Source organism: Chanos chanos, chromosome 1 (assembly GCF_902362185.1).
Source record: "Chanos chanos chromosome 1, fChaCha1.1, whole genome shotgun sequence".
Lineage (NCBI taxonomy): Eukaryota > Metazoa > Chordata > Actinopteri > Gonorynchiformes > Chanidae > Chanos > Chanos chanos.
Window position 1 is genome coordinate 41,227,994 of NC_044495.1, and position 27,902 is coordinate 41,255,895.

General features: G+C 46.3%; 1 protein-coding gene across 1 annotated transcript; it reads left to right on the top strand.

The window, feature by feature from the left end:
- The first annotated feature begins 470 nt into the window (after positions 1–470).
- erf (Ets2 repressor factor) lies at positions 471–27,618 on the top strand. The gene is made up of 5 exons (XM_030784209.1): positions 471–999; positions 19,598–19,832; positions 22,546–22,661; positions 25,462–26,405; positions 26,695–27,618. Exons 1-5 carry the CDS (start codon positions 978–980, stop codon positions 27,202–27,204), a joined length of 1,827 nt encoding a protein of 608 aa, XP_030640069.1. The 5' UTR covers positions 471–977; the 3' UTR covers positions 27,205–27,618.
- Positions 27,619–27,902: the final 284 nt, after the last annotated feature.

The following is a 27,902-nucleotide window of genomic DNA, read 5'->3' on the forward strand; positions in this document are numbered from 1 at the left end:
TAGAAAGCCACATACATTGGAAAGATAAGTCTGTTTGCACATCAACATGCAGAACAGTTGTCTGAGACTAAGGTAAATATCAAACTTGGGCTCATGAGTTTGAGTCATAATCAACCTTAAGTACTGAGATACAGAGTTACTTTTCTCCTTGTGGACGTTTTGTTGTTGTGTTTGTGACATCATTTTTTTCTTAATATTCTTTATATTACTTGTTATTTTGCCAAGATATATGTGTGGGACAACGACATGACGTCCACTGATTCGGTGGCGTTGGCGGTCTCCACAGCAACGCCGCGCGCTGCAGTGACGCCAGCTAGGCAAATGGCGAGTGGGCGTGACCCTCCTCCCCCCTCCCAACTCCGCGTGGGCGGGAGAACGAAACACGACACCCCGACACAGAGGAAGGGGGGCTGATAGGGAAAGAGTGTACGGAGTGAGTGGAAAAAGAAAAGTCACTGAAAAAGAGAGGGAGAAAACTGCCTCAGACGTTCTTTTTTTATAGTCGGACGTACCATGTTTTGACTGTGAAAATGACGTGGAAGTGTTGAATATGCGAGGCTGTAACGCGACTAAACTAATTAGTAATTTACAACGGAAGCTCCACGGACATTTTTTTCAGGCAAGCCCCGTCCATCGGCACGACGCGCTCTAACTTCTTCGTCTCAGAAACTTGACAAAAGTGAATTTGCCCTCAGGCTAGGGCAACATTCATCGCCTCCACATTCGTAGAAAAAAATAGAAAGCAACAACCTCAAAACAAACTGGGAAACAGCAGGGGGCTGGTGTTTGAGCGCGTGAGAGCCGAGGGTCTAGAGACGAAGCAAAGGAGCAACTGAGAGAAAAGTTAGCGAGGAGTTTGTGGTTAACGTTAACGCACCGAGAGGAACAACGGGAGGGAGGGCTGACTGCTTCACTACTCCATATATCGACTCACCTTTCTTGTTAGCGCGCTAGCTAACGAAATCGCTACCCTCGACATGAAAACCCCTGGGGATACGGGTAAGTAATAAACACATCGAACTTCATTAATACTGGAGTTGATGCTAGCATGCAAATGCAGCAAACCTTAAAACAAGTACTATTTTAATGAGTGCTAAGCAACTTGTGTCACATGTTTGTTTCAGCTAATAAATATGCAATTGCTAAGTTAGCAAGCTAGGTATGGCACGCTATCTGTGATAGTTAGCTAGCTGATGGCAGGGATCACTTTGTAAAGTTTGTTTAACTTGAGTCGAAGTTAAACTTAAATCCGTAAAGTAATAGAAAAGTTGCAGCTAAGTTACATTTTCGCGTCACAGTGTTAAGAATATGATTCCAACTAGGTGTGAAATCGGTGTTGCCCGACTCCCTTCAAGTCGCTTTAACTCAAACCAATACTAGCAAATTTAGCTGTAACCAGTTTGGATTGGCCTTCAATGTTGGTATGAAGATTGGACATTCGTTCTAAAGGCGGTTTTCGCGTTGGGACTGTATAGTTAGAGACACATAGAAAATGTACCCACGAGTTAAATTATATTGCCCTGAAACGTGTTTCACAGTGTTTGCCTTTTAGAAACTTTCTCTGATATGTGAAATTGCTCAAGAGAAGTTGTTAGCTTGTGGCTCACAAGTTAAAGCTAACTTTTGGCCGCTGCGTTTCAGTCAAGTTTGTCTGTCTAGTTAGCCTGAACTCGCATTCCCAGCTGCGATAAGTGAATAGGGCCTTTATTCGTCAGTATTAATCGTGACGGTTTAGTGTCTCTAAGCATACTGAAGACTCGAGGCGTTAAACGACAAGCTGCTGTCGTTAAGGCAAACTTTGAGTGGCTCCTGGAACTGGTGATTACTCAGTGTGGCATCCTCCATTTGCTAGCTTGTTTTTGTGCCAGCCATTTGGCTGAGTTTCTGTACCGAAACTCAGGCAGCGCTGGATCCTACTGGTGTAATGAACGCGTCTTTGTGTAGCTGATCGTTGAATTTTCATTTATCACAATAAAGAACAGCGGGAAATATTTACCAGAATTAGCGTGGAATGTAATTTGCATATGTTTTTTTTTACTCTTTGTTGCTCCTTGTACAAAAATCTAACAAGGCTATAATTGTTGTTTAAAAGTCAGTAGGTTCTGAGTTATAAAATCAAGTTTGCGTCAACAAAGTAATCAGTGTGACTGACGTGTCGGAGTGAGTTATTGATAGCAGAAAGTTTCGAAATCGAACTTCTAACAATGTGGCTGATCAGATTAACTATCACGCAATTTCGTTTATTTAGGTGTGGGCGCAGGATATCTTGCCACACTTTTTCCCGTTGTTTGTCAACCGCAGTGTTCCGGAAGTTGTGCCTCTTTATTTTACAAAATGCGCTTTCAATGAAAGCTCCAAATCAGTCAGAGGCGTTTCATCTGATAAATTTCTGTGGCTCATTTACCACTGGGCTTGTCTCTATTTTAAGCACATGAATGTATGTGAACGATTACCAACGAATTCGGCGCGTACAGAGGAATGTGCTGGCTAGATTCGTAATCCAAGAGGAAGTCTTCAAAGGCTATTAGGATACTGGTCTTACTGATGGAATTCGGTGACTTCAAAAGAACCTTACGAGATCCCATTTCTAGCGTTGCGGTATCATAAACTGCATTCAGGCGAAAATGAAGTCATGTCCCTACTCCCTACGCTTTAAAGCATTTGTAGATTATTCCACCCCCTCCCCCCCTCTCCTTCAGTCTCTCCGACACGCGCACATAAAGTAACCCTTTTTATGGTATGGAAGAAGTTTTCCATTTGGTCTTCACGTCTAAGACGGAGTCGGCGCACTGTGTGAATGTTTAGGAGACGGGCCCGGAACGCCAGCTGACTAAGCGAACTCTTCGTTTAGGACCGAATCGGATTGACTCGATCCGTTTGGTCTGGTAAAGACGTATACATTATCTGGTCCTATACGTTAATATACGTTTCATGAAACAACATCTACGTCTATAAATTCTGAGAGAGGTTTTGTTGTTAAGGAGAAATTAAAGTTCACGTGAGTGTAACCAGAAGCTACAGGTAGTCACGATGAGTCGAATTGTTTTTGTCACCATGTTATATTAAGCCCCGTGAGGCTGTGTGCCTTGTTCCCAGACGTCGTTTGTAGAGGAGCTAGAGTGTGTGTGCACCCAAAGGCACAATACTGAACTCAGACCAGCTGTTTCTTCTTTACTGTCAGTTATCTTCAGTGTGGTGCAGTCTTCCATGTTTATGTCTGAGAAGGTCTGTCATTGTCCGTTTGCCTGCATTTTCCAATCTGGGACATGGGTTTGAACACAAAGACTATTGCTGAAGTTGGTTTTAGCGCCTGATAGGGCCCGAGCATGTTCCTGGTCAAACGTGGCTGCCGCCCATTCGTCTCTCTAGGCCAATGGCAACAGTGTTTGTGTTTTTTTCCACTCAAATTACTCATTGTATCAACACCGTGCCACATGTGAGAGACAGCACATCTGGAAACAGGCTCACTGCGGTCTTTTCCAGCGTGTGAAGCGAAAGGACCCAAATGGACAATTAGCCAGCATTTTAAATCCGCCAGTCACAGGAGTCATTAGCCTTAAAACAGAGGTCAGGGGAGATGAACGTGATGGTGTTTTTTTTTTTTTCAGGTTTGTGGTCACATTCCCAAGTTTTTCTCTCTTTTGATTTGATTTTCTTTTTATTAAGGCGGCGGGTTTGAGATTTAGGTCATCATGCGTACCTGTACATGTGTTGGCACGTTTGTCAGTAAAGTGGCCCTCTGTGAGCTGGCACTGAATCTCCTGGTTGCCAGAGACAAAGCCCTCGTTACAGTAACCTCACAGAAATGCCTCCAGCGTGAGCTACACAGGCATGGCTGCTCGTTCAACAGGCTGCTGGTTCACACATGATTTTAATGTGCTCTCCTTAGGATGTCCTCTGACTCCCTCCGACAACCTGATTTAGACACTCCCAAATGAAATTCTGAGAAGACGAGCAGTCAGCATCGCCACACATATCAGATGCCGTGCATTAAATGAAGGCAATTTACTGAGCTGCAAAAAAAACCCCAAAAAACACAGCAGTTAAAAAACCCCAAAATCAGCCAACAGGTAGGCCTCTCAGAGGAGCCAATGCCTGTTAGCTGATTCGTCAAGGTTCCAGGCCCACTGAGATGACAGTAAAGGAAGAGGGCTTTTTCCTGGAAAGAGAGAGAGAGACAGAAAGACTTGAAGGGCGCCAGGCTCAGGTGATGTAGCCTTACGGAAAACCACCCGCCTCAGTTTACCACTGACACCATACGGGTGTGTCTGTCCTGCTTGAATACACACACACTCGCACTCATACACACATATTTGGCTGGCTATGAAAGAAGTTGGGTTATGGACATGTGAGTCTTCTGGCCTTTCTATTCTTTGGAAAAAGAAGAAGGGGAAAAAACTGAGATATGAACAGATGTCCTAGATTTGCCTTTTGTGCCCTCCGGGGTGTTAAAAAGCTCTTATCTTGGTAGCCTAGACCGTTACCGTAGTCTGCACGATGCATTGCTGGTTTCTCCAGGACTTTGTGTGGTCTGAAAAGTCCAGTCTGGTTACACGGACAATCCTTTCATCCAGCCTGAAAAATTGCGTCTGTGCTTTGGAGTGTGTTTTGTTACCCACCACTCATTTCTCACAGTTTAAATCCAAAAGTCTCGCTCATGGTTGGGCCTATTTTTTGTATAATGCTACAGTTTTGAGAGTGTTTTTTTTCCTCCCTCCTTCAGTTGCTCCACTGAAAGACCTTCAGGCTGAAAATTTGAAAATTAGGTCATTTTACTAGATGTTCATCAGAAGGAGACTTACTTCATGTGTGTCTCCTAGTGAACTGGTCAGAGTTCTGATGGCTTTGGTGTTGATGTGTCTCTCAAGACTGTCAGCATTTCTACCATGTTCCCCTATATAAACTCTTTGAGATTGACTTTAACGTGCCACACGGGATATGCATGTTAACACATCAAAATGATTCTTTTTTTCTTCGTTCTTTCTTTCTTCGTGTTTTTTTTAAGATCATGGCTTACAACAGCTAGTGAGTTTCTAGTCCAGTTTTATGTTTGCACACAAACACACAGGCTTTGCCTTTGGGGTCTTCAGACAGTCAACAAGTCCCTGAATAAAGTTCTCTTTTCACTTCCCACACAGTTTGCATTGGACTCTCTTTTTGTGGCTTTTTGTTTTTCTCATGTAAAAAATTTAAAATATCATAATTTTGGACCACTTTAAGTTGATCCTACCTCTGTTCATGGTTGAACTTTTTTGGGGGGCGTGGGGGGTGGCTTTGTCGATACAGTGTTGTACAGCCTAGGTTTTGGCATTGAAGAACAGGTTTCTCTGTTTTGTTCCAGGCCATGAGGTGCATATGTGTATGTTCACGCACAGCTTCTTTGTGTGTGTACAGTGTAAGGGCCCAGGTTTTATAGGCTTAAGAATATAGATTTGCATGTATGTGTGTGTACAGTGTAAGGGCCTGGGTTTTCTAGGCTTAGGAATATAGATTTGCGTGTGTGTGTGTGCGAGAGTGGTGTGGTTAGTGGATTGCTGTGTATGACTGAACTGGTACGATGTTGTGTTTGGTGGGAACTCTGAGGTTTGGGTGAGACACTGTCTGACTGCACTCGCCCTGTCTATGTGTGGCTTTGGCTCTCAGTGGAGGGCGTATGTCTGAGTGTGTGTGTGTGTGTGGTCATGCTTACCAAAAATGAGCAGTATGTGTGTATGTGAGACATTCTGTAGAGCCAGTGTTGTGAAGTCTTCTAGGTTTCAAAAATTCTGATGCAGTCGATAGCTGAAAGTGGAGCGTGTTAGATAAAGAAAAAGACATTCTTCTCGCTCTCGCTCTCTCATGTTTTAATGAGGACAAGGAGCTGAGGTTTAGCCTATGGAGTGTTTGGCGTAGAACAGGCACACACACACTCACACTCTTGGTTTATTAGGGGGCCAGACCCCCCACATTCCTGTTTAATGGCTGCTGTCTGTGTTGCATTACCAGTTCTGCCTCACACACACACGCACACACACACACACACACAGACTCTCTCGAGTTGCCATATCTGTGGTGTCGCCACTTTGACTCGCTCTCTTTTTTTATTTTTACGCCACAGTTTAGTCTAAGCAGATGGATTCCCTGTGTTAGCTGTGTTTTTGTGTGGTGTGTGTGTATGAGAGAAAATCTCTGCTTCTGATCTTACTCAGTTTTTGTGTGTGTGAATGTAAGAGTGCTTGCAGAATTTGTCAGTGGATTTCCGACTGGGTGTGTTTGTGTATATCTGTGTTTTTTGTGTGTGTAGGCCACAGTTCTCACAGTTACATACGTGTGTGTGTGTGGAAATATGTCAGTGGCTCTTGTGGGCCATTGGAAAGGAAGGACTGAGAAGGTGGTGTGTTAATGGAAAGCAGGGCATATGGGTAGAGTGGCGTCATGGTCTAGGTGGTTTCCATGCTGTGCAGTAACTCAGACTGCTGTTGAGTCTTTTGGCGCAATCGAAATTCGCTCACATTCTCCACTCAGCCACGCCGCACGTGCCATAACCACTCTGTTACTATGGTGCAGTTTACACAGTCAGCTCTGTTACAACTATACACAGCTTATGCATTCTTCTGTAGTACAACAGCGTAGCTTACTCACTCAGCTCTGTCACAAGAACATAGTTTTCACGCTCAGCTTTGTTGTAGCAATGTATTATTTAAAGAGCCAGCTTCAGTATGACATCAAAGTCAAGTCATAGAGGTTTGATGTGTTGGCACAGTTTTCATCAGCAGCTGTGTTAAGAGGTTTGCTGTTAACACAGTCAGTTCAATAATATTGTCAGAGCTCACGTAGACTGCTCTGTAACATTCATAGCCATCGCTGTCTGTTCCGTAACATTGTCACAGCTCAGGCAGACTGTTCCGTAACATTGTCACAGCTCAGGCAGACTGTTCCGTAACATTGTCACAGCTCAGGCAGTCTGTTCCGTAACATTGTCACAGCTCAGGCAGACTGTTCCGTAACATTGTCACAGTTAGACCAGTTTTCTGCTGCCAAACATCCAACGCAGTGGGAGAGCTGCGCCATGGTGATGTTGCAGTGGTAGACGTTTGTGAGAGTGCGTTTTGTTAAGAGCCCTAGTGTCTGTGCTTGGTTAGAGAATTTTTGAGTAAAAGGCTCATTAAGACTGTCTGAGGGAATTGGCAGGGCTCACAGATGCAGAGTCTGTGTGTGTAAGAGAGAGAGGGAGAGCGAGGGAGAGAGCGTGAGTGCGTGTGTGCATTCTGGTTTTGATGCTACATTCTGGTGCCACAGTGAAAGAGAAAACGGGTGCAGAGACGGCGCTCCGATCCCACAGCTGGAGCCACCACACTGCCGGCACCAGCTCGCCCTGTGTGTGTGTGTGTCTTTGGAGGAAAATGAAAGTAAAGACAGTCTGGAGACATAACCACAACACAGAACTTGGAAAAAAAAGAGCCCTCTATAGACTTCTCTCTTTCTCACCCACTCTGCCCCTCCCACCTCATCCCTCTCTCTCTTTTTCCACTCTGTCTCACACTCTTCATCTGTCTGTCCGTCTCTGTCTCTCTCTTTCTCTCTGAACATATCTGTCTTGATCTCTTTTGGCCTGTGTTTTCTTCGTAATCGTGCCCTTGATTTACTCTCTCTCTCTCTCTCTCTTTCCACTCGTCACCTTTGTACCACACACACACACACACACACAAGTAGTAATTAATACCTTGAAGGCCTGTCTGCAGAGCGGCATGGTCATATAGGCGGGATGTAAATTAATTCAGTTGGAGGACGGTGTGGGAGGTGAAAAGAGGGAGCAATGGCGTGATGTGAAAGAGCTGGAGGAGGGAGTGAGTGAGTGAAGGAAGAGTGTGAGTAGATGAGTAGGACTGGTGGTGGTGATTTGGGGAAGGGGTGGGGGTGTGGATCTTGAATGGGAGTGAAGAGGAGAAGGGGAAGGGGACAAAGCACTGTGATCCACAGAGGCCCCAGCAGGGAGTGCAGGAGATGCGCATGGGACTGGTCGCTCTCGGCCCCTAGATGCCTGTCTCCAGGAGCTCGTCAGGGCCTGATGGGGCAGTCTGCTATCTGAGTGGACCAATCACGGCTCTCAGCGGGGTGCCGGCCAGGCAGGGGTGCAGCCAGTCACCGGCCACAGCTGGAGGTCCTATCACAACACGCAGCAGTTGGGCTGGAACCACCAATTACACAGCGCCACAGGGTGGAATACTAAATACATGCCAAAACTGGGCAGAAAGCACCAGCACTTGCTGATCACACACGCGCGCGTGCACACATACATACACACACAGCCTATACTTAGAGAGCAGTCACAATGAACCGGGAGCAGTGTGTGAGTGTGGTGTTCTGCAGTATATCTGAGAGTGGTGATGCTGTTCTGAATGGACTAACTGAAGTAAGTGTTGATCAGATAGAGAGAGGAGAGCAGGAGACAGTGTCTAGAGTCAGTGTTTGTCTTTCTTCAGAGAGTGCTGATGTTTCAGGCTGTACTGTGGGTCAGGTTAGGACAAGATGATTTGCAAGAAATGTCACAGGAAGATAATCTGGCATTTGTATTATAGGAGTATGACGAAGAGTCTGAAAACATGCAGGTTATTCAAGTACGCATCGAATTTGTGTAAGCTTTATGCATTTTCGAGGCTTCTCTACATTCTTTTCTCTTTTTTTTTCCTTTTTTCTTTTTTTTTTTTTTTTATAAAATCAAATCTTATGACACACAATTTGTACAGCATGCAAGGGTCATTTTAATGGCACATTGTTGTTTAATTAATGTGTACAAGCAAAATTATAGGACTTTTTAAATGTCTTTATTTATTTTTGTATGCTCTATTTTCCAGAGCACACGGGTGTGTGTACGTGTGTGTGTGTGGCCCTGTTTACACCTTGCATTAAGAACCAATTTTGGTGGTCCGATCACAAGTGGACAGCTCAGAAGCACAGGTGTAAACGCATCCAATGCGCATTGAGGTCGCCTCGAGATCCAATCACTCAGACCACATTCGGAGGTGGTCTGGACCACATATGACCACATTCTTATAGCAGTGTAAACGTGAATGCGAACTCGACCACATTGAACGACCGCCTACTTAACTGCCACCCTCTGCTTACGTGGAAGTACGAATTCGCGTATGTACACATTTGCTTGCCAACTGCATCATATTAAAGGGCAACAACAACAGGCAAAATAGATATAGTTTTGATTTCTTCTTCTTCTTTTTTTAATTTCTGACAGACTAGGCACGGGAAGTGCATTGATGCCTCCCGCCGATTCAAAACAACGTTTAACGTGAAAAAGCTTAATGTTGCTTAATGTTCCAAAACTGCGATCAATGATGACCAAATTTCTCTCTTACATCTCTTGTTGGAAAGGCCTTCTCCTGTCAAAAAATCACAATCTAAATCCTAGGAGTATGGTCGTTATCTCACGCTAAGCATTTTCCTCTCCAGTGACGCCCATTATAAGGTAACAGCTTAACGTGCCTTAATGTCCCAAATCAAACAAGCAAAACTGAAATTCAATGAAAGGGGTAATGTGTTGGAAATGATCTTTGTGTTTATTTGCATATAGAGCGGGGAAATGAGGTCCGATCTCAAGTGGTCACTTGAGACACGGGTTCTAAACGGACGTATTAGAGCTGTCCACTTGCGATCGGATCACCAACGTCGGATCTTAATTCAAGGGGTAAACAGGGCCTGTGTGTGTGTGTGTGACCTACACCTAATAAGATCAGGTGTCTCTCTCTGCTCCAGGCCTGGGCAGCCCACAGGGCACTGTATTCCCCATTCCTGCACAGTCAGTCACATTCTCCTGCCGCGGGCGTAATTTAAGCGTAATCTGACCTGAAGCAGAGTTAATGTGGTGATTAGCCTCCATCCCAGTGTGTTTTAGTGGTACAGAGAACTGTAGTGGGCAGGTGTCCTGAGGGTTTAAGCTTTGGATGTTTCTGATATATATTACTCAGATTAACACAGAGGGGACAAAGTGACACTTTGACACGTCAGGATTTTTCACAAAAATCACGCTAATCACTGTGAATGTGTTAGTTCATTTAGTTCAGTTTAGTTCATTCAGTTCAGTTAGTTCATGTGTTAGCTCTCTTCCTCCCCCCCCACTCTCTCTTGCTCTCTCTGTCTCTCTGATCTGCTGTAAAATGTTTGGTCCTGCTCTATGAGCAGGAGTGGTTAAAAGTTGCTGTAGAGATTGTAACTGCGTTTCAGATAAGGTGAAGGATCAAAGCCAAACTCTCACCCAACAACTCCCTGATAATAAAAAAAAAAGTTGAATGCCACTGTCGCCGTGGCAACCTTGGTGCACTTAACTAGCTCGAGCTCGGCAACGGAGGAGAAAGCCGGTGACGTGACCTTGCAGTGAGATAGCTGTTAGTGTCTAAAGCTCAACGCACACTGTTCTTCAAGATAACTGCTTAAACACCGCTTAGCATTTCACTATTAGTCCATTTTCTTTCTATTCTGCTTGTAGTTTGACTGAAGACTCTTTCTCACTTTGACAGATGAAAACTTAAAAAAAAACCCTGTCACACCCATTATTTACTTGACTGACCCGCTGAGCCCCGCTCATGTTGTGTGATTTAAAAGAAAAAAAAAAAATTAAAAGAAGGCCTGATCAAGACAGAATAGGTTTGAGGCTTTTAATTAGAGCATGAAGTCTTACAATGCTGGCTACTTTCTGTTCCTGGGGCACTTTTGTTACAACTGGTAAGAGTGTGCTGGAGTTTTGTTGCTGTTGTTGTTGTTGTTGTCTGGGAGGGGCTTAGATGTTCAGAGCTGCCCCGGCCTGTTGGTGAGCACATAGAGTCTGCTGCGGGAGGAGCAGCGTGGGCCTGTCGGCACGCGTCGTTTGGCAGCGGGCAGCGGCCATACTCGGCAGTCCTGACATAGCAGGAAAATTAGCCCCTAAGCCAAGCCCGTCTGACCATCTATGGTCGCTCCAATCCCAGCCTGCCTGGGACTCCCCTCTGCCACGCCTGCCTTCTGTGTGTGTGTGTGTGTGTGTCTCACTGCCTCCCTCCCTCCCTCTCTTTCTCGTTCTCTCTCTCTCACACACGCGCACAGACACACGCACAGCTGTGAGCTGGCAAACTGGAGTTTGGACTTTACCAGTGCTGACATGAAGACTTTGTGTAGAAACTGCTACTTGAGCCACAGCTGGGAGAGTCCTGTTACACACACACACACGCACACACACAAAACCTTTTTCTGCCTCTCCTGGGGTGTAGATCTGCCTCACTGGGACAGCCTCAACGTCAGAGTAACCCAGCATTGAGATTCCAGATGAGGAGGAGTAGACTCTGTTTTACTGCTGTCCTGGATTTTTAAATGTTTCATATGTTCCCAAAACACCTATGAGACGCTCAGGGTTATAGAAACAGCTACAAGTCAGTTCTATGGCTGCCTGTCTCTGTCTCTGTCTCTCTCTGTGTGTGTGTGTGTGTGTGTTTGTGTGGGCGGTGATTATTTGAGGTATATACCCCCACTCTCTGGAGTTATGCAAGTTCACGGCAGGGAACAATCACTATCTCTTTTTTTTTTTTTTTTTTTTTTTTTTTTTTAAGCCGCCTGTGTGTGATGGGGTTTGAGAACCTCATTAATGAATCTTATTTGCATGTGTGAGCAGTGACTACACATGTAAAAAAGCAGTTGATGGGTTATTAGCTGCAACATTATAAACGTCACAACCAATCACTGACCAGGTTACTGGTTTTGCACAGGCCTTTCAAACAAACCCATTCATCTAAATGCTTTAGTGGTCTGTCTTGGTTACTCTAAATGGTCTGCATAAAATGTCTGTGGTCTGTGAGTCTTTTATCTGTGGTTTCTGTCTCTTCTCCACAAACTTTTTTTTCTAATGAATGTAGGTTAAGTTAGAGTAGTGGAGTGGATGAAGAGAAAAGCTTCTTTAAAATGGATGCAGCTCAGATTTCTGCTGTGTGAATTACCCTGATGGGCTTGTTAGTGGCCCTGACTTTGCCTTGACATGAGCCGAGGAGAGGCACTGTCCACAGGGCCCGCAAGATTGACTCCGTCACACTTTTACGCCTTCTGTTTCAGTTCATCTTATCTCCACTCTCACGCTCGGTTGCGTGGACTGATGCGCGAGGTCGGGAAAGCCGAGCTCTCCCAGAGCATGGCGTCTGACTCAGCAGTTCAAACCAGTTTGTAACCGCAGTTTACACCTGGTTACCGAGATCTCTCCGCGTTTTAGAGAAGCGTGAATATCGGAATGACATGGGTGGCTGACAGGAATCGCTAAGAGAGTTTCAGTCAGAAAAACTGGGTTTTGGACCCAATTTGCAGTGCGTGTTCTGATTGTGTGTGTGTGTGGGTATGTTTTGACCTGTTAGCATGGCTGGGTGGAGGTTCAAACACTCTCCACTCTCTGTATTACTCACACACACAATTTTTTCCCCTTTCCTTTGGCTCTGTGCCTGAGTGCCCTCATAACCGGGCTCTCCCCGTGTGTGTGTATGTGTATATGTGTGTGTGTGTGTCTCTCGCGCACACACACCCTTCACTTCCCTGGCACTTCAAACGGGTAACCAGAGAGGTGCCCGCGGAGCGTCTGTGGCATTCCCACTCTAGTTGGCATCTCAACGGATACTTCAGCCTAGTGTGAAGACATGGGAGGGCACCCAGAACAATGAGAGCTAACCAGTAGGCACACACACACACACGTGTGTGTTTGTGTTTGTGTTTGTGTGTGTGTGTGTGTGTGTGTGTGTGTGCCTGCTGGTTGGCTCTCATTGCTCTCATTGTTCTGGGTGCCCTCCCACGTGTGTGTTTGTGTTTGTGTGTGTGTGTGTGTGTGTGTGTGTGTGTGTGTTTCATAACCGCGATCAGTCAGGGTCATCAGTCGTCAGAGGGTTTGCTTTGTGCACCTGAAGCCCAATACTGATGTGTCTTTTCACCTTTCACTGTGTCTCTTTTTCCTTTGCCTTTATTCCCCCTGCTCTTTATTTCCCTTTATCTGTTCTTTTTTTCCCCCTCTCCATGTTATCTTTAGCACTACGCTTATGTCACCAATTAGAACTCACTCACGCCATCATTCTGTGCAGCTCGTTGGGAGAAATCAGCTCTGAATCTTTCTGGAGGCTTCTCTCAGAGTTTAAATCTTCAAGAAACAGAAAAGCCATCCGAAAACCGTGGGAACGATTCTGATGGAAGAATTAAAAACACTGATTCATTGCAGGTGAATGCATTGAAATAGTGAGTTTAACACAAGCCACTGACTTGTCTCTTCAGACTGTGATTTGGTTGGACTCTGAGAGGAGAGAAGTTCAACCCTGACTTTAAAAGTCTACCTTCACCACATGTGTGTGGTCCTGTTTGCATCCAGTTTAGTATTTAGGCGTCTTTTTTTTATGTATCCTTTTTTTTTGAGTCTTTACCTGTCTCTGGATCAAATTCTGAATTGATCTTCATTGTGTGTTGGGACTTTGGGAGTATGTGGAGTGGGTTTTGTGTCTGTATGGTTTTGGCTGTTCTGCCTTTTCCATTCATCACACAGATTTCTGTGAGAGGTCGATCAACATGTTTTCAGCCCTGGGTTCTGTGTGTAGGCCGTGGAGAGCTGTCAGTCAGCGCGTAACAGTCAGATTTGACTCTGGCTCTGAGTCGGCTCCCACTCATCTCTCCTGTGATAAACAGGGCAAATTTGACTGAGAACGCGAGCAGGTTGCCACCTAGACGAGTATCGGTCTGACCCAGAGACGAGGACAACTGAGCGCTCGTCCGGCGTGGAATTAGCCGACAGAACCAGTGTTGGAACGTTCCAAGAACACGTCCGGACTACGTGTTAAAGCCTGTTTAGCTCTCCATCCGTCTTAGAGAGATGTAGTTGAGAGATGCGTGAGAATGAATTGCATGGCTTACAGGCATTGGTGCGGTTGGTTTAGGCAGAGGAGCTGGGCATGGTCCTAATCTGCGTATGTGTTTGTGTCTGTTCTGATTTTGTGTGGGGACATTTTGACCTGTTAATGGAGTACAGTGAAGGTTCAACAGCTTGCTCTTTCTCTCTCTCTCTCTCTATGTATTACTCACACACATATACACATACACTTTTTTTCTTTCCCTGTCGCCACCATCATTAGTTGATGGAGGCCGACCTTTTCCTCTGGCTAAATTTAGCCCCGGTGAAGAATGGGAGGAAGGGAGGGATGGAGAGAACGAGGCCGGACGAGTGTGGGGGCCCTGAACGTGTTGGGGCCATTAGGAACAGAGAGCACAATGACGTGTTTTCTTTCTCTGCTCCTTTCTCTCTCTCTCTCTCTCTCTGACGTCACCACACCCTCGTAAAAAGGGCCCGCAGAGAAAACCGCTAATCGCAAACAGCGAGAGAATGGGCCTATATTCCTGTTTTTATACAAACACAGCTCCAGTGGCTGTCAGAGCCGGGCACAGACAACACACACTGAATACTCTGTGTGTGTGAACTTTCAGTCCAACAAGCGAAAGGCGCGCGCACACACACAGACACACACACAGTCGCTCCCTGATCGCTCTGCCTTAATCATCTAAACATGTATATTTTTACTCAGATCTGTATGCACCTGTAGAGCCCTTTTTGAGAGCCTTCTCTACCAGTGTTCGCTGAGGTTCCCTTTCTCTTTCTGGATGTAGGCGTGTGTGTGTGTGTGTACGTGTGCGCGCGCGTGTGTGTGTGTGTGCAGTGCAGTTCAGTGCTGTACAGTCCCTGTTGTGGTGTTGAGTAGTGACAAACTGAGAAATAGCAGTACCTCCAAGACCACAGACTCCAGGGGATGTCAACAGGCCTGGTGGAGCTGTTTTTATACAATTTCCACACATGGAGAGCATGTGTATGTGTGTGCGTATGTACACAGTCAGGCTTGGCTTCCAGAGATTAGCATGGTTTAAATGTATAAACATTCTTAAACTGTACGTAAGACAACATATGTATATTTCTTAAGGTAGTTTTGCTACTGCTCCAGTCCTTATTAAGACTTCACTTCTAGAGTGTTTGTGTGTGTGTGTGTCTGTGTGTGTGTGTGTGTGTGTTCTGTATGTGAGTCAGGAGTGTGTGTGTACGTCCCTTGTCACCACATGTCTACCTGTTGATTTTCTCTAACTCCCTGGCTAATTCTCTCTCTATCTCTCTCTCTTTCTCTTTCTGTCCCTCTCCCCTTCTCTCCCTGTTGCCTCTTGCTCTCTCAGCTTATTTTTGAGTTTGAGCCCTTGAGTCTTTGTGTTTTTATTCATTAAGTGAATTTCTTTCTGTAAGATGTGTATTTATAGAGCTGAAGTGTCTTGTTGCTAGGCAATAGTGTGGGAGGAAAGGACGGAGAGAGAGGGATGGGAGCAGAGGGAAAAAGCGCGCTTCTTATGAAAGCTGAATGACAAACAAGTCACGCATACGGCGTGAGTCAGCACTGACGCACACACACAGCAGGATACTGTGTGTGTGTGTGTGTGCATGGGTGTGTGTGTGTGCATGTTTCTCCACCGTTGTGTTGGGAGTTCTGGTACCTTCTATGTTTGGTACGGCTGATGGCTTGGGGACCTTGGGCAAATATGTCAACGTGTCCCAACTTGTCCCAACACGGCTGTGAGAAAAATCCGACTTCAACCAAACTTCTAAACATTTGGGGACCAATTTTTTCTTTCTTGACACAAAATGTTTCCTTTGGTAAATGACCACAATGCCCCCCACCTCATTTAGAAGTCTGTCGTTAGAGCCAATGGGTCAAACCAGACTCTTCTAGAGTCTGACCCCAGTTTGACTCGGCGCTGTTTCCAGTTTAAAGCCAGCAGCCCTGACCGAGTCAGCCACAGAGAGCAGAACCGCTCAGCAGCATCAAAGCATCGCAGAAGAACAACGTCCTGGAAGCCACGTTTATTCGGCTTTATTTAGCAAAGGCCCAGCGGCCTGTCTGAAGCAGGCCTACCGGAATAGGCCACTAGAGCAGTCTACTGGTTTTACTGGAATAGTCTATTGGCTTACTGGAGCAGCTTACTGGTTTTACTGGAACAGTAGGTCTGCGTGCTAGAGTCGTCATTGTCGCCGCCGCTGTCATCGTCAGGGCTGTTTTTGTTTTGTGTCGGGCCGCAGTCGTCTGCTGCCGCCCCAGGTCTGTGCATTACTCAGCCACACATGTGCAGGGTTGGCGGAGGTGCTAAAAAACGAGTTAGCTGGCTAACACACTCACGCTTTATTAGCCTGTGTGAGAGCTGTTCCACCACCCAGCAAAACAACACGCCGCCTGCCATTCGCAGCACTTCTTGTCTTTTCTTCTTTTCTTTTCTTTTCTTTTCTTTTCTTTTCTTTCTTTCTTTCTTTTTTCTTTTTTTTAAACAAGTGTGGGAATCATTTAGCGTTATTTTCAGTCATTCCCATCAGACCATCTGAGCACTGAGCCAAAACTCTGCTTTTAGGCTCTGCTGTATTTGTGAGGCTGTAATGTTTGGGAGCAGAGGGGGTCGTTGTTTGTTGTGTTTGTGAGGCTGTAATGTTTGGGAGCAGAGGGGGTCGTTGTTTGTTGTGTTTGTGAGGCTGTAATGTTTGGGAGCAGAGGGGGTCGTTGTTTGTTGTGTTTGTGAGGCTGTAATGTTTGGGAGCAGAGGGGGTCGTTGTTTGTTGTGTTTGTGAGGCTGTAATGTTTGGGAGTATTCAGTGTGTGTTGTCCCTGAGTTGGGACAGGTGATGGAGTGAGAGCATGGCTGGTCTACACTAATGATGAGGGCTGGAGATCAAGATGTCTCTTGCTTTACTCTCCTCTGGCCACTGTGAAGACTCTTTTTTTTGTTTGTTTGTTTTTAAACAGAAATGACACAGTACACAGAATTGACAATGCATTTTACAATCTATGTTTTTTTCCTCATAATTAAGTTGTCTGGATGACAGTTTTACTGATATTTTAACTCGGTAGATCAGCGTTTACTCAGTGTCTGTGATCGTTTTCCTTTTGAAAGTGATTCAGTGCGTCAGTGCTGAACAATGCTTTATCCTGGCTGTAAAGAGCTAGAGTAAAAGTTTCTCTCCTGCTTCTTTCTGCCTCCTCTGAGAATACATGAGAACAGTATCAATATCATACTCTCCTATACACTCTATGCACTCCCATACACCCATTACACTCTATGCACTCCCATACACCCGTTACACTCTATGCACTCCCATACACCCATTACACTCTATGCACTCCCATACACCCATTACACTCTATGCACTCCCATACACCCATTACACTCTATGCACTCCCATACACCATTACACTCTATGCACTCCCATACACCCATTACACTCTATGCACTCCCATACACCCATTACACTCTATGCACTCCCATACACCCATTACACTCTATGCACTCCCATACACCCATTACACTCTATGCACTCCCATACACTCTATACACTCCTAAACACTCTATACACTCCCATACACTCCATACATTCCCATACACTGTGTACACTCCTAAACACTCCCATACACTCCCATACACTCCATACATTCCCATACACTCCCATACACTCCCATACACTCCCATACACGCTATACACTCCCATACACTCCCATACACTCCCATACACTCTATACACTCCCATACACTCTATGCACTCCCATACACCCATTACACTCTATGCACTCCCATACACCCATTACACTCTATGCACTCCCATACACCCATTACACTCTATGCACTCCCATACACTCTGTACACTCCTAAACACTCTATACACTCCCATACACTCCATACACTCCCATACACTCCCATACACTCCCATACACTCCCATACACTCCCATACACTCTATACACTCCCATACACTCTATGCACTCCCATACACCCATTACACTCTATGCACTCCCATACACCCATTACACTCTATGCACTCCCATACACCCATTACACTCTATGCACTCCCATACACTCTGTACACTCCTAAACACTCTATACACTCCATACACTCCATACACTCCCATACACTCCCATACACTCCCATACACTCTATACACTCCCATACACTCTATACACTCTGTTGGATTTTATTGTGATTTTACAAGTAAACGAACCGGAGCAAAAGTGCGCTTGGAGAAAAGCTTTATTCGGTGGTGGTGGAACCCGGCAGCAAGTCCGCTTGTGCCGCAGCTTAACTCAGAGATCTGTTACCGTGATCGGCCTTTTATACCATGAAGCAAACAGACAACAGGTGTACAACGTTGCTTGATGCAAATCAGAATCTAGGTGTTAATGCTAAAGTCCCCTTTTGTCTGTGATGGCTGCCATTCGCCCATTACCGGTTGTATTTTGCCTTAATCAATTGTTCTTGGCTCCAACAGTAATGCGGCGCCAAAGGTGTGAAGCTTTCTTTGTACCTATGGTAATAAGACCATCAGGTTAAACAGTTCTCCTATCATGAACCATGTCTGTTCAGATGTCACTATAATCTTACAACTCCCATACACTCCCATACACTCTCTACACTCTCATACACATTAAAGTTAAGCCTCCTGGCTAGAGTGCCTGGACCACAGAGCCCCAGTGGTTTATTACACTGGCCTTCTACTGTAAGAGTGTTGAGTCTAAGACAGAGAACATGCCCCTGAATACACTTGCTCTCTCTCTCACACACACACACACACGCAAACACAGAGTTGTCTGTTCTTTCACTGCCTTGAGGTGTGTGTATTAGTGAAGCACTGCTCCTTTGTTTTGTCTGTGGCATCAAGGACACACTGAAGTGTACAGGTGCCCAAAACTGAGATGTTTTTTATTAGTACTATTTCGGGACAATTTTCACTTTTTATTATTTTTTTATTTTATATTTCTAATCATTGAGACTGATCCATAACCAGGCTTGAAGTGTTTCTTGTAAATGATCCCAGTTTGATCTTAGACACGCCCTTCTGCATGTCTGTTGACTACACACATCCACACACATACACATGCTGAGGAGACACACAAAATTGAATTGCTTGTGAGTCATCATGCAGAGACTAATGAGAAAGATTTGAGATCTCATGCACTTAGTAAGACAATAAAACTTCCAATGGCTAAGACATCGGTAAAGCCAGGATCCTTCACTTAAAGAGACTGTGTGTCAAAAGTCAGGACTTTTGCATGGAGACTTGGGAAGGAATGTTCTTATTGGCTAGTTCTGACACCTGCTGACACTGACTGACTGAAGTCCTCTGACGCACTCACAACACCTCTTGGTTTTGACTGTATGAATATGTTGTCAGGGATTACCTGAATGTTTGTGACAGTAACAGGACTGCTGATGTTGAAGGAGCTCTAAACTGTTGGCCACTTATTTCAAAATACCTCTGTGAAAAGCGTGGGACTGGGGAAAAGGCAGACACAGTTTGTTAAATGCTCCTCCTGAGGGTTTAATCCACTGTCCGTGAAAAACCCTGGGGCACCTTTCACAGTGCATAATGTTATTGTATTCTGAAAAACACACTCTCCACCACTGGACCACAGGATGTCTAACTATACTGTTTTATATATGTCTGTCAAAAAATGTCTGTATCTGTCAAAAAAAAAAAAGTATATAGAGCCTAAACTGTGGACCTGATGACTTTAAGGATAAAACATGCTAACTTGTTCTCTCTCTCTGTCTCTCTCAGGGTTTGCTTTTCCAGACTGGGCCTATAAGCCAGAGTCTAGTCCGGGCTCCAGGCAGATCCAGCTCTGGCACTTTATCCTGGAGCTGCTGAGGAAGGAGGAGTACCACGATGTCATTGCCTGGCAGGGGGACTACGGAGAGTTTGTCATTAAAGACCCAGACGAGGTGGCCCGACTGTGGGGCGCGCGAAAATGCAAACCACAGATGAACTATGATAAGCTCAGCCGCGCACTCAGGTACACACAGCTCGTGTGTGTGTGTGTGTGTTGTTCGTCTCTGGAATCTGTTGTTCATTTCTGCCTGATTCTGACTCTGATTTTGTAGTTATTACCCTCACTCCCCACCCCCCTTTTTTTGTCAGTATATGTACCCTTAACACCCTTAACTCTCACTTCCGCAACTACCTTTCTTTCTTTGTGATCTCTCTTCCTTTCGCAATCATTTTGACTATTTCTGTTTGTGTCTGTCTGACATTCGTCTGCGTATCTGCGACTTGCTCAGCTCTCAGTGCCCATTGCCGTGGCAACTGAGGACGCAGGCTCAAACCCACCGAGCCTGACATGACAGCCTATAATAGTCAGAGCCCAGTTGGCGCCCATCAGCGTAGGTAAACGTGACAAGCACACACATCTGCTCCTCCTGAGAAACACTTTCATTTGCAGACCGTGAGAGAGGGAGAGGAAAGAGAGAAGAGGGTTGTTATTCGTCAGGAGGAGCCCTGTTCAGATGTTGCTTTTATGTGTCGGCTCATTCTGAAGAACAGAGAGCCAGTTTCTCCCTGCTCCGCACATGTCTCTACCCCTCGCCTCACTTCCTGTCCTGCCCCTTCCCCCCCGTCTCTCTTACTCCCTCTCTCTCTCTCTCCCCGTCTCTGTCTGTCTCACTCTCCATCTGTCTCTCTCTCTACCCTTCTCTAATGCCGTCTTTCATTCTGTCTGTCTATCTACCCATCTATTTCCATGTCTCTCCGACTGTCTGTCTGTAGGTCTGTCTGTCCATGTCTGTCTTTCTCTCTCTGACTCACAGCCGCTAAAACAAGGTGGTTTATAGATGTTTTAATATGTCGATCACTGACGGATGTAGATCATGCCCAGTAAGGATCACAGACCCCCCCAATCCACATACATAGACACACACACTCACACACACTCAGTACACATTTACTAGACTCACTCACATTCTCTCCTCACCACTGACCCAGGCTAATGTTCACCAGCGTCAGCGAACCTGCCTTTCCTGTTGGCTCCAGTTCGTCACAACTACAAATGTAAAGGTCACCTGTGGATAATTTACACAGACTCAGGATCCTCAACAATCGTTGCTAAGTTACCAGCTCCGCCACCGGAACACTGGCTAACACGGGTTTCAATGGCTGAATTGTTGCCGAAGGTAGTAGGAGTTTCTAGAAATCCAGCTGCAGATTCACAGAAAAGCTTTAGTCTACTCCACAAACATATTTAAACACACTTCAGTTCTCACTGCAAAGCCTTAGTCTGCAAATGTAACACACGCACAATCATACACACACACAGAAGAATATAGTCTGACAGCCATTTACAACATTGTGTGTGTGTGTGTGTATGTGGCCTTTGTTGTCCTAAGGTAAACTCTGTGGTGTGCGTGACACATGTTGAGACGTGTTCACTGAAAAATGAGGCTTAATGAAGCCAGTGAGAGGAGAGGCTCACGGCTGAGGCTACTGTCTCTCCCTCTCACACACACACTGACACACAGCCCAACATATACACGCTTAAGAGCCCTTTGTGTTCTTTTGAAGTGAGTTCAAATGCTCTTCAAAGAGTATTTTTTGTGAGGCTCAGCATGTTTGACTGTGCATGCGTGCGTGTGTGTGTATGTGTCTCGTGTGTGTGTTTCTGCCCTTTTGTCAGTCGGGATAAGCGTGCTCCTATGTGTACAGCAACTGTGAACAGTATGTGCTTTTTTGGGGGGGGAGGGGGGACTTCACCTGCATGTCAAACAGGCACACACATCTCCTGATAAATCAACTGGGTGTCTGTCAGAATTGACCTGGAGCGCAGACAGACCTGTATCATCCTGTTGTTTCACGAAAACTCACGCAGGCAGATTCCAAACCAACACCAACATCAGCCCACTCTCAGCATGAGTGTACGTGTGAATAACTAGGCACAATCTCTGCTCACACCCTCTGTTTACCCAGCCACACTTTAGCTAATAGTCATTAAAAAAAACACACACACACAAATTGTCAGGCTTTTTGCTTCAGAGACAGGGCTGATTTTACTGTTCACGACTTTGATGAGTTTATTCAGGTCGGCTTCTATACTCTGCTCTCCTGTTCTACGTACGACGCTCAACTGTCTGTGTGGTAACTCTGAACTGTCTCTGTAACACTGGAAGCATTGACCTTATTTTAACTCATACATGTTCTGTTCATACCCCCCCCCCAAAACCGCTTCTACTCTGACTATAAACCTCCACCACCCCACCCTCTCTCTCTGTCAGTCGTTTCATCAGTCCATCACACAGAGGGAAGACAGCAGGGCTGCAGATGTGGAGAGATGGCTTTTGGGGTGGCAGCTTTGCCTGGCTAGTGGTGGAGTAGAGAGGGATTTGGTCTATTTGAGTCCCACACAATGTTGAAGGATGAACTGCTAGTTTAAAACTCAAACCAAGTTTCCTTCTATGTGTAATTTAAAAAATGAGTCGTAAAGACAAAGTGCTTTACCTGGTCTGCCCAGAACCTCCATATGCCTTCTCTGGTGGAAAAAAAGAAAAGAAGAGAAGAAGAACATAACTCAGTGCTCACAAGGTTGAGGAGATAAAGAGACATTGATGCAGGGTCATAAAGCCCAGCAGTACAGACAGAAGTCTCTTGAACTTTCTCTCCTGGCCTTGAGCAGTGTATTATCGTGCCAACGCTCACTCACTCACACTTTCTCTCTCTTTCTCTTTCCTTCCGTCATGCAGATACTACTATAACAAAAGGATTCTGCATAAGACCAAAGGGAAAAGATTCACCTACAAGTTCAACTTCAACAAACTGGTGCTGGTCAACTACCCCTTCATAGACATGGGCTCTGCAGGTAACCATGGCTACAGTGACTGTGACTTGGGGCATGATGCTTAGACTCTTGTCTGAGAGTCACAGATGTTTGAGCCAGTGACTGGAAGTCACTTGGGTGTCCTGCCGCAGTGTTTTAGAATAGTATAATCCACTAAAGCATTTCACTGCGACTGCACACTCTCAACTATCCTTGATTTGGAAATACAACTCTGTGTGTGTGTGTGTGGCAGTGGCTAGACAGATATTTTCCCATATTTAAGTTAGATGGTTTTTAAAATACCAGACATTTGAAAGTGCCGGAGTTTGGCAGACAGAGAGTGGATGGAACACAAGACAAGGCCTCTACTTTCTCTCTTTTCTCTCTCTCTCTCTCTCTCGCTCACAAAAATTTGAAATGGCTACAAAACACAAGTATACTATACACAAAACGCAGAGTTAATTGCTGAGGTTACAGATCTGGAGAGAAAAGATGACAGAATTAGATCTGGTTTTGTGTGTGTGTGTTCTTAGGTAATTCTGGATTGTGAGTTACATTTTTAATAGAACAGAAACAGACGTAGCTGTCGCTGAGAGTATTTCCAGTATAACTGTCATATTCTCATTTCAGAAATAGTCTGCTTGTTCACTGAGTGTCACAAGTGGGTATTTCTCTGTGATGGTGTAGAGTAATGTTGTAGGCCAGGTGGTGTAGGGTAATGTCGTAGGACAGGCGGTGTAGGGTAATGTCGTAGGACAGGCGGTGTAGGGTAATGTCATAGGACAGGCGGTGTAGGGTAATGTCGTAGGACAGGCGGTGTAGGGTAATGTCATAGGACAGGCGGTGTAGGGTAATGTCGTAGGACAGGTGGTGTAGAGTAATGTCATAGGACAGGCGGTGTAGGGTAATGTCGTAGGACAGGCGGTGTAGAGTAATGTCATGGGACAGGCGGTGTAGAGTAATGTCATGGGACAGGTGGTGTAGGGTAATGTCATGGGACAGGCGGTGTAGGGTAATGTCGTAGGACAGGCGGTGTAGGGTAATGTCGTAGGACAGGCGGTGTAGGGTAATGTCGTAGGACAGGCGGTGTAGGGTAATGTCGTAGGACAGGCGGTGTAGGGTAATGTCGTAGGCCAGGCGGTGTAGGGTAATGTCGTAGGCCAGGCGGTGTAGGGTAATGTCGTAGGCCAGGCGGTGTAGGGTAATGTCGTAGGCCAGGCGGTGTAGGGTAATGTCGTAGGCCAGGCGGTGTAGGGTAATGTCGTAGGACAGGCGGTGTAGGGTAATGTCGTAGGACAGGCGGTGTAGGGTAATGTCGTAGGACAGGCGGTGTAGGGTAATGTCGTAGGACAGGCGGTGTAGGGTAATGTCGTAGGACAGGCGGTGTAGGGTAATGTCGTAGGACAGGCGGTGTAGAGTAATGTCATGGGACAGGCGGTGTAGAGTAATGTCATGGGACAGGCGGTGTAGGGTAATGTCGTAGGACAGGCGGTGTAGAGTAATGTCGTAGGACAGGCGGTGTAGGGTAATGTCGTAGGACAGGCGGTGTAGGGTAATGTCATAGGACAGACTCTCCAGTCTCGTCTTCAGTGTCATTGAGCCGCCACTCAGTCATCACATGCGTATGTTTGCTTGAGTTTTACTCATGACCCTGTCTGAGTCGTTAGGCTGTGCTCACTGATGCTCTTCTGCTATACGTTTATTTGTTTGTTTGTTTGTTTCACATTATTCTCGCCCTGTAGATACTATGCCATGCTATATTTCCCATTTTGACTTTAGTAACAGTCCAGCTGGAGGTTAAGAGTAAATGTCTTAGAGAGGGTTAGAGATGTAGGTTATTTTATATTGTTGGTGAGTGAGTTATGGGCAGTGTGCTGCTTGACACATTTTTTTCAATATGATTGACACTCAGTGCTGGATCGCCTGTCTCTCTGAGGGAGCACTGTGTTGGTGGTGAGTAGTGTTGCTGGTGGATGGTGTGTGAGTAAGACTGTTTTTAACCATTGCCAGTGTTTGAATGGCCTTTTCTCTCTGTGGAAACACACAGTGAACAGGCAGCATAGGTTACTTTACACAGTCGATTTGAATATCTTTATGTGTTTGCTTATCAAGAGGTGTTTTTTTTTTTCTGGACTCTCTGCAGCACACAGACCCATATTTCACTGTCCTTTGCATGAGTAGGTCAAATAATTGTGCTGAAAAGTTGAATAGTTCTCTAAATAGTACTCTGTCCAAATATAGTGAGGATTTGGAGTTTTTTTTCCCGGTCTGGGTCAAGCACCAGAAAAAGTGTGGCATAAAAAAGAAAGAAAACAGGAGCTCCCTGATTCGGATCTATTTTTGATTTGAAAAGAAACAAAGTCGCTGGAGAAAAGATTGTTTGATCACAGTGTAAAGTTATTGTGGCTTCTCAAGGAAACAATGGCACAGATTTGTTTATTCTGTTTGTTGTTTTTTAGCAAAAGAAAAGCAGAAAGTCATTTTGCAATTTAGTTCTTAAGTTTTATGTATAATAAGACAGCAAAATATGAATGGAAAGTATGATTTCTGTTAAGTCATATCTGTTAACATCAGTCAAACAAATCACAGATAGTAAGTATCACAAATGACAGCAGTCAGTCCATTTTTCCTGTCCTCATGTCTGTGCAGTCAGATTTGAATTTATGGATGTATTGTCCAGTGAATGGCAGAGAAGACCGTGTCTGACCCTAAGTGATTTTACAGCTATAGCCAAACGTCTCTGTGCATCTGTAGTTAGGCGTAGCTGAAGGTTGGGGTTTTTTACGGCTGTCTTGGCTTGCATGGTGTTAAGTCTTCTCCCCCCCCTGTCGTCCTCTCCCAGGTTCTGGTGTTCCCCAGAGTGCTCCTCCTGTTCCCTCCGGCGTCAGCACACACTTCCGGTTCCCTCCCTCCACTCCGTCTGATGTCCTGTCTCCAAGTGAGGAGCTGCGCAGCCCGGGTGTCTTCAGCACGGTGGCCCGTCGCATGGCCCGCGGCTCCGTGTCCGACTGCAGTGACGGCACCTCCACCAACTCTGAGCTGGAGGAGACCGCCGGAGTGGGAGGGTCCGCGGCGGAGGACCGCCCCGCTGACCGTGCCTTCCGGAACCTCCTTCACCCCCGCCTGTCCCATGACTCCCTGTTCCGTGTCTACGGAGCCCCGCCAAACCCAGCCGGGCTGCCCCGCGGCGCCCCGCACGCACCCCCACACAGGGTTCACCCCGAATCCCTCTCCCCCTTCCCCGTCTCCCCTCTGCCAGGCCCTGGAGGCCTGCTGGCCCCCACCCTCTCCCCAGCCCTGTCCATGACCCCCACCTCCCACCTGCCCTACAGCCCCTCCCCCAGTCTCTCTCCAATGCTGGGTTCCCATTTCTCCTTCAGCCCGGAGGACATGAAGCGCTACCTCCAGGCTCACACACAGAGTGTATACAACTACCACCTGAGTCCACGTGCTTTCCTGCCCTCCTATCCCAACATCGTCATCCCGCAGCCCCAGCGCCCGGACAAGGCCCCACACCTGCCCAGCCACCCCCTACACCATGCCCAGCCCGAAGAACCACACCACTCCCCCTTCAAATTCAAGCTCCAGCCTCCACCTCTGGGCCGCAAGCAGAGGGAGGTGCCGCCCGCCTCTGGACAAGGACACGCCCCCTCGTCCGGAAACACTGCCTCCTCCGGGTTAGGCTCCTCCTTCTCGTTCAGCAACGAGCATGCCTCCGCCCCTGGGCAAGGTTCCAACTCCTCTTCTGGGCTGATGAACAACTCAGGTGGACCGCCCAAAATTAAGGTGGGTTTTAAATCCAAAAGATCTAATTTTTACACTTTACCTAGGATGTGTTGTTAATCCCTTTGTCTCCTCTGGCACTAAAGCTGTGATGTCATTTCCTGTTAATGCAGAGAGGAGCATCCACATGTTTTACCTCAGAGATACACAGCTGATGCAGTATACAGACATTTTCTTTAATTACACTTCTTTCGGAAGTGTGTGTGTGTGTGTGTGTTTAGTAATGCTATGTGTATGTAGTGTGTATGTAGTGTATGTGTCTAAATGTATTTTTCTCTTCTCCTCGACCCAGGTGGAACCCATCTCTGACATGGAATCTGAGGAGGAGGTGGAAGTCACCGATATCAGCGAAGAGGATGAAGAGGGTGACGTCTTCTCACCGCCTTACTCCAATGGCGCCCACGCACCCCAGCCCCTGGCCCCGACTGCCGAGGAAGAGGAGGAAGACCTGGAGGAAGATGTGTTCAAGGCTCCAGCCGCGCCCTCCCCTCGCGAGACTCCCAGCAGCCCCGGCGGCGGTAACAGCGGTGGCCGTTGCATCCCACTGAAGTTGCGTTTCAAACGCCGTTGGAGCGAAGATCAGCGCATGGAGGCAGCAGGAGACGAGGCCGAGGACAAGAAGAGCAGAGCGGAACGGGAGGAGGAGCCCACCCCCAGGGCAGAGCCAAAGGGTGCGGGGCAGAACGGAGAGGGGAAAAGTCCTGAGTGCTTGGTCCCACCCCTTCTGCCAGGACAGAGGAGAGTCAGCTCAGAGCTTCAGAGAGCCACAGCCCAGCTGTCCTTAGAAAACAATTCCTGCTGAACACACACTCACACACACAGAGAGCTGTCCATCATTGGCTCTTGTGCCCATATACTTTCATACACATGCATACTCACACTCACACACACACACACACACACACACACAAGTACACGTACATTCTGACTCAAAGCTGTCGTAGTAAAGAAGCACGCACACACACCCACAGCTGCTGATTCAACTGACATGCCTGTATAGATGAACATATTAACATACACATACACATTCAAATGTGTCCACACATGTAGAGAAACACGTATTCACAGAGGTTCACAAAGTGCCCTGACACTAAGAACGACTATGCGGAAAACTTCTCCCACTAAAAACCATTTGCCAATGGACCAGTCTTACTCCCCCCCTGCCCCCCCTCTCTCTCAATTTCATTGGCCTCTCAGACCCTCCCACTAGCCCCACAAAAACCTCCCCATTGGCTTGACCTCTTTGATGGATAGTTCGAGCCACCTTCAGAAACCCCTGAATTGGAATCAATGGGGATGATTATTATAGAAGTGCCTGCTCTAGCACTCAGTGCCCTCTTTTACAGGGGGGCAAAAAAAGACAGCAACGACAAAAACGGAGAGAACAAGAGAGCGAAAAACTGCCTTTTGATGGACCTAAACGACCACAGCTGTTTAGAGTGGAGTCGGTGACTGTAACCTCTCTCTCTCTTTCTCTCTTTCTCTTTCTCTCTCTTCATC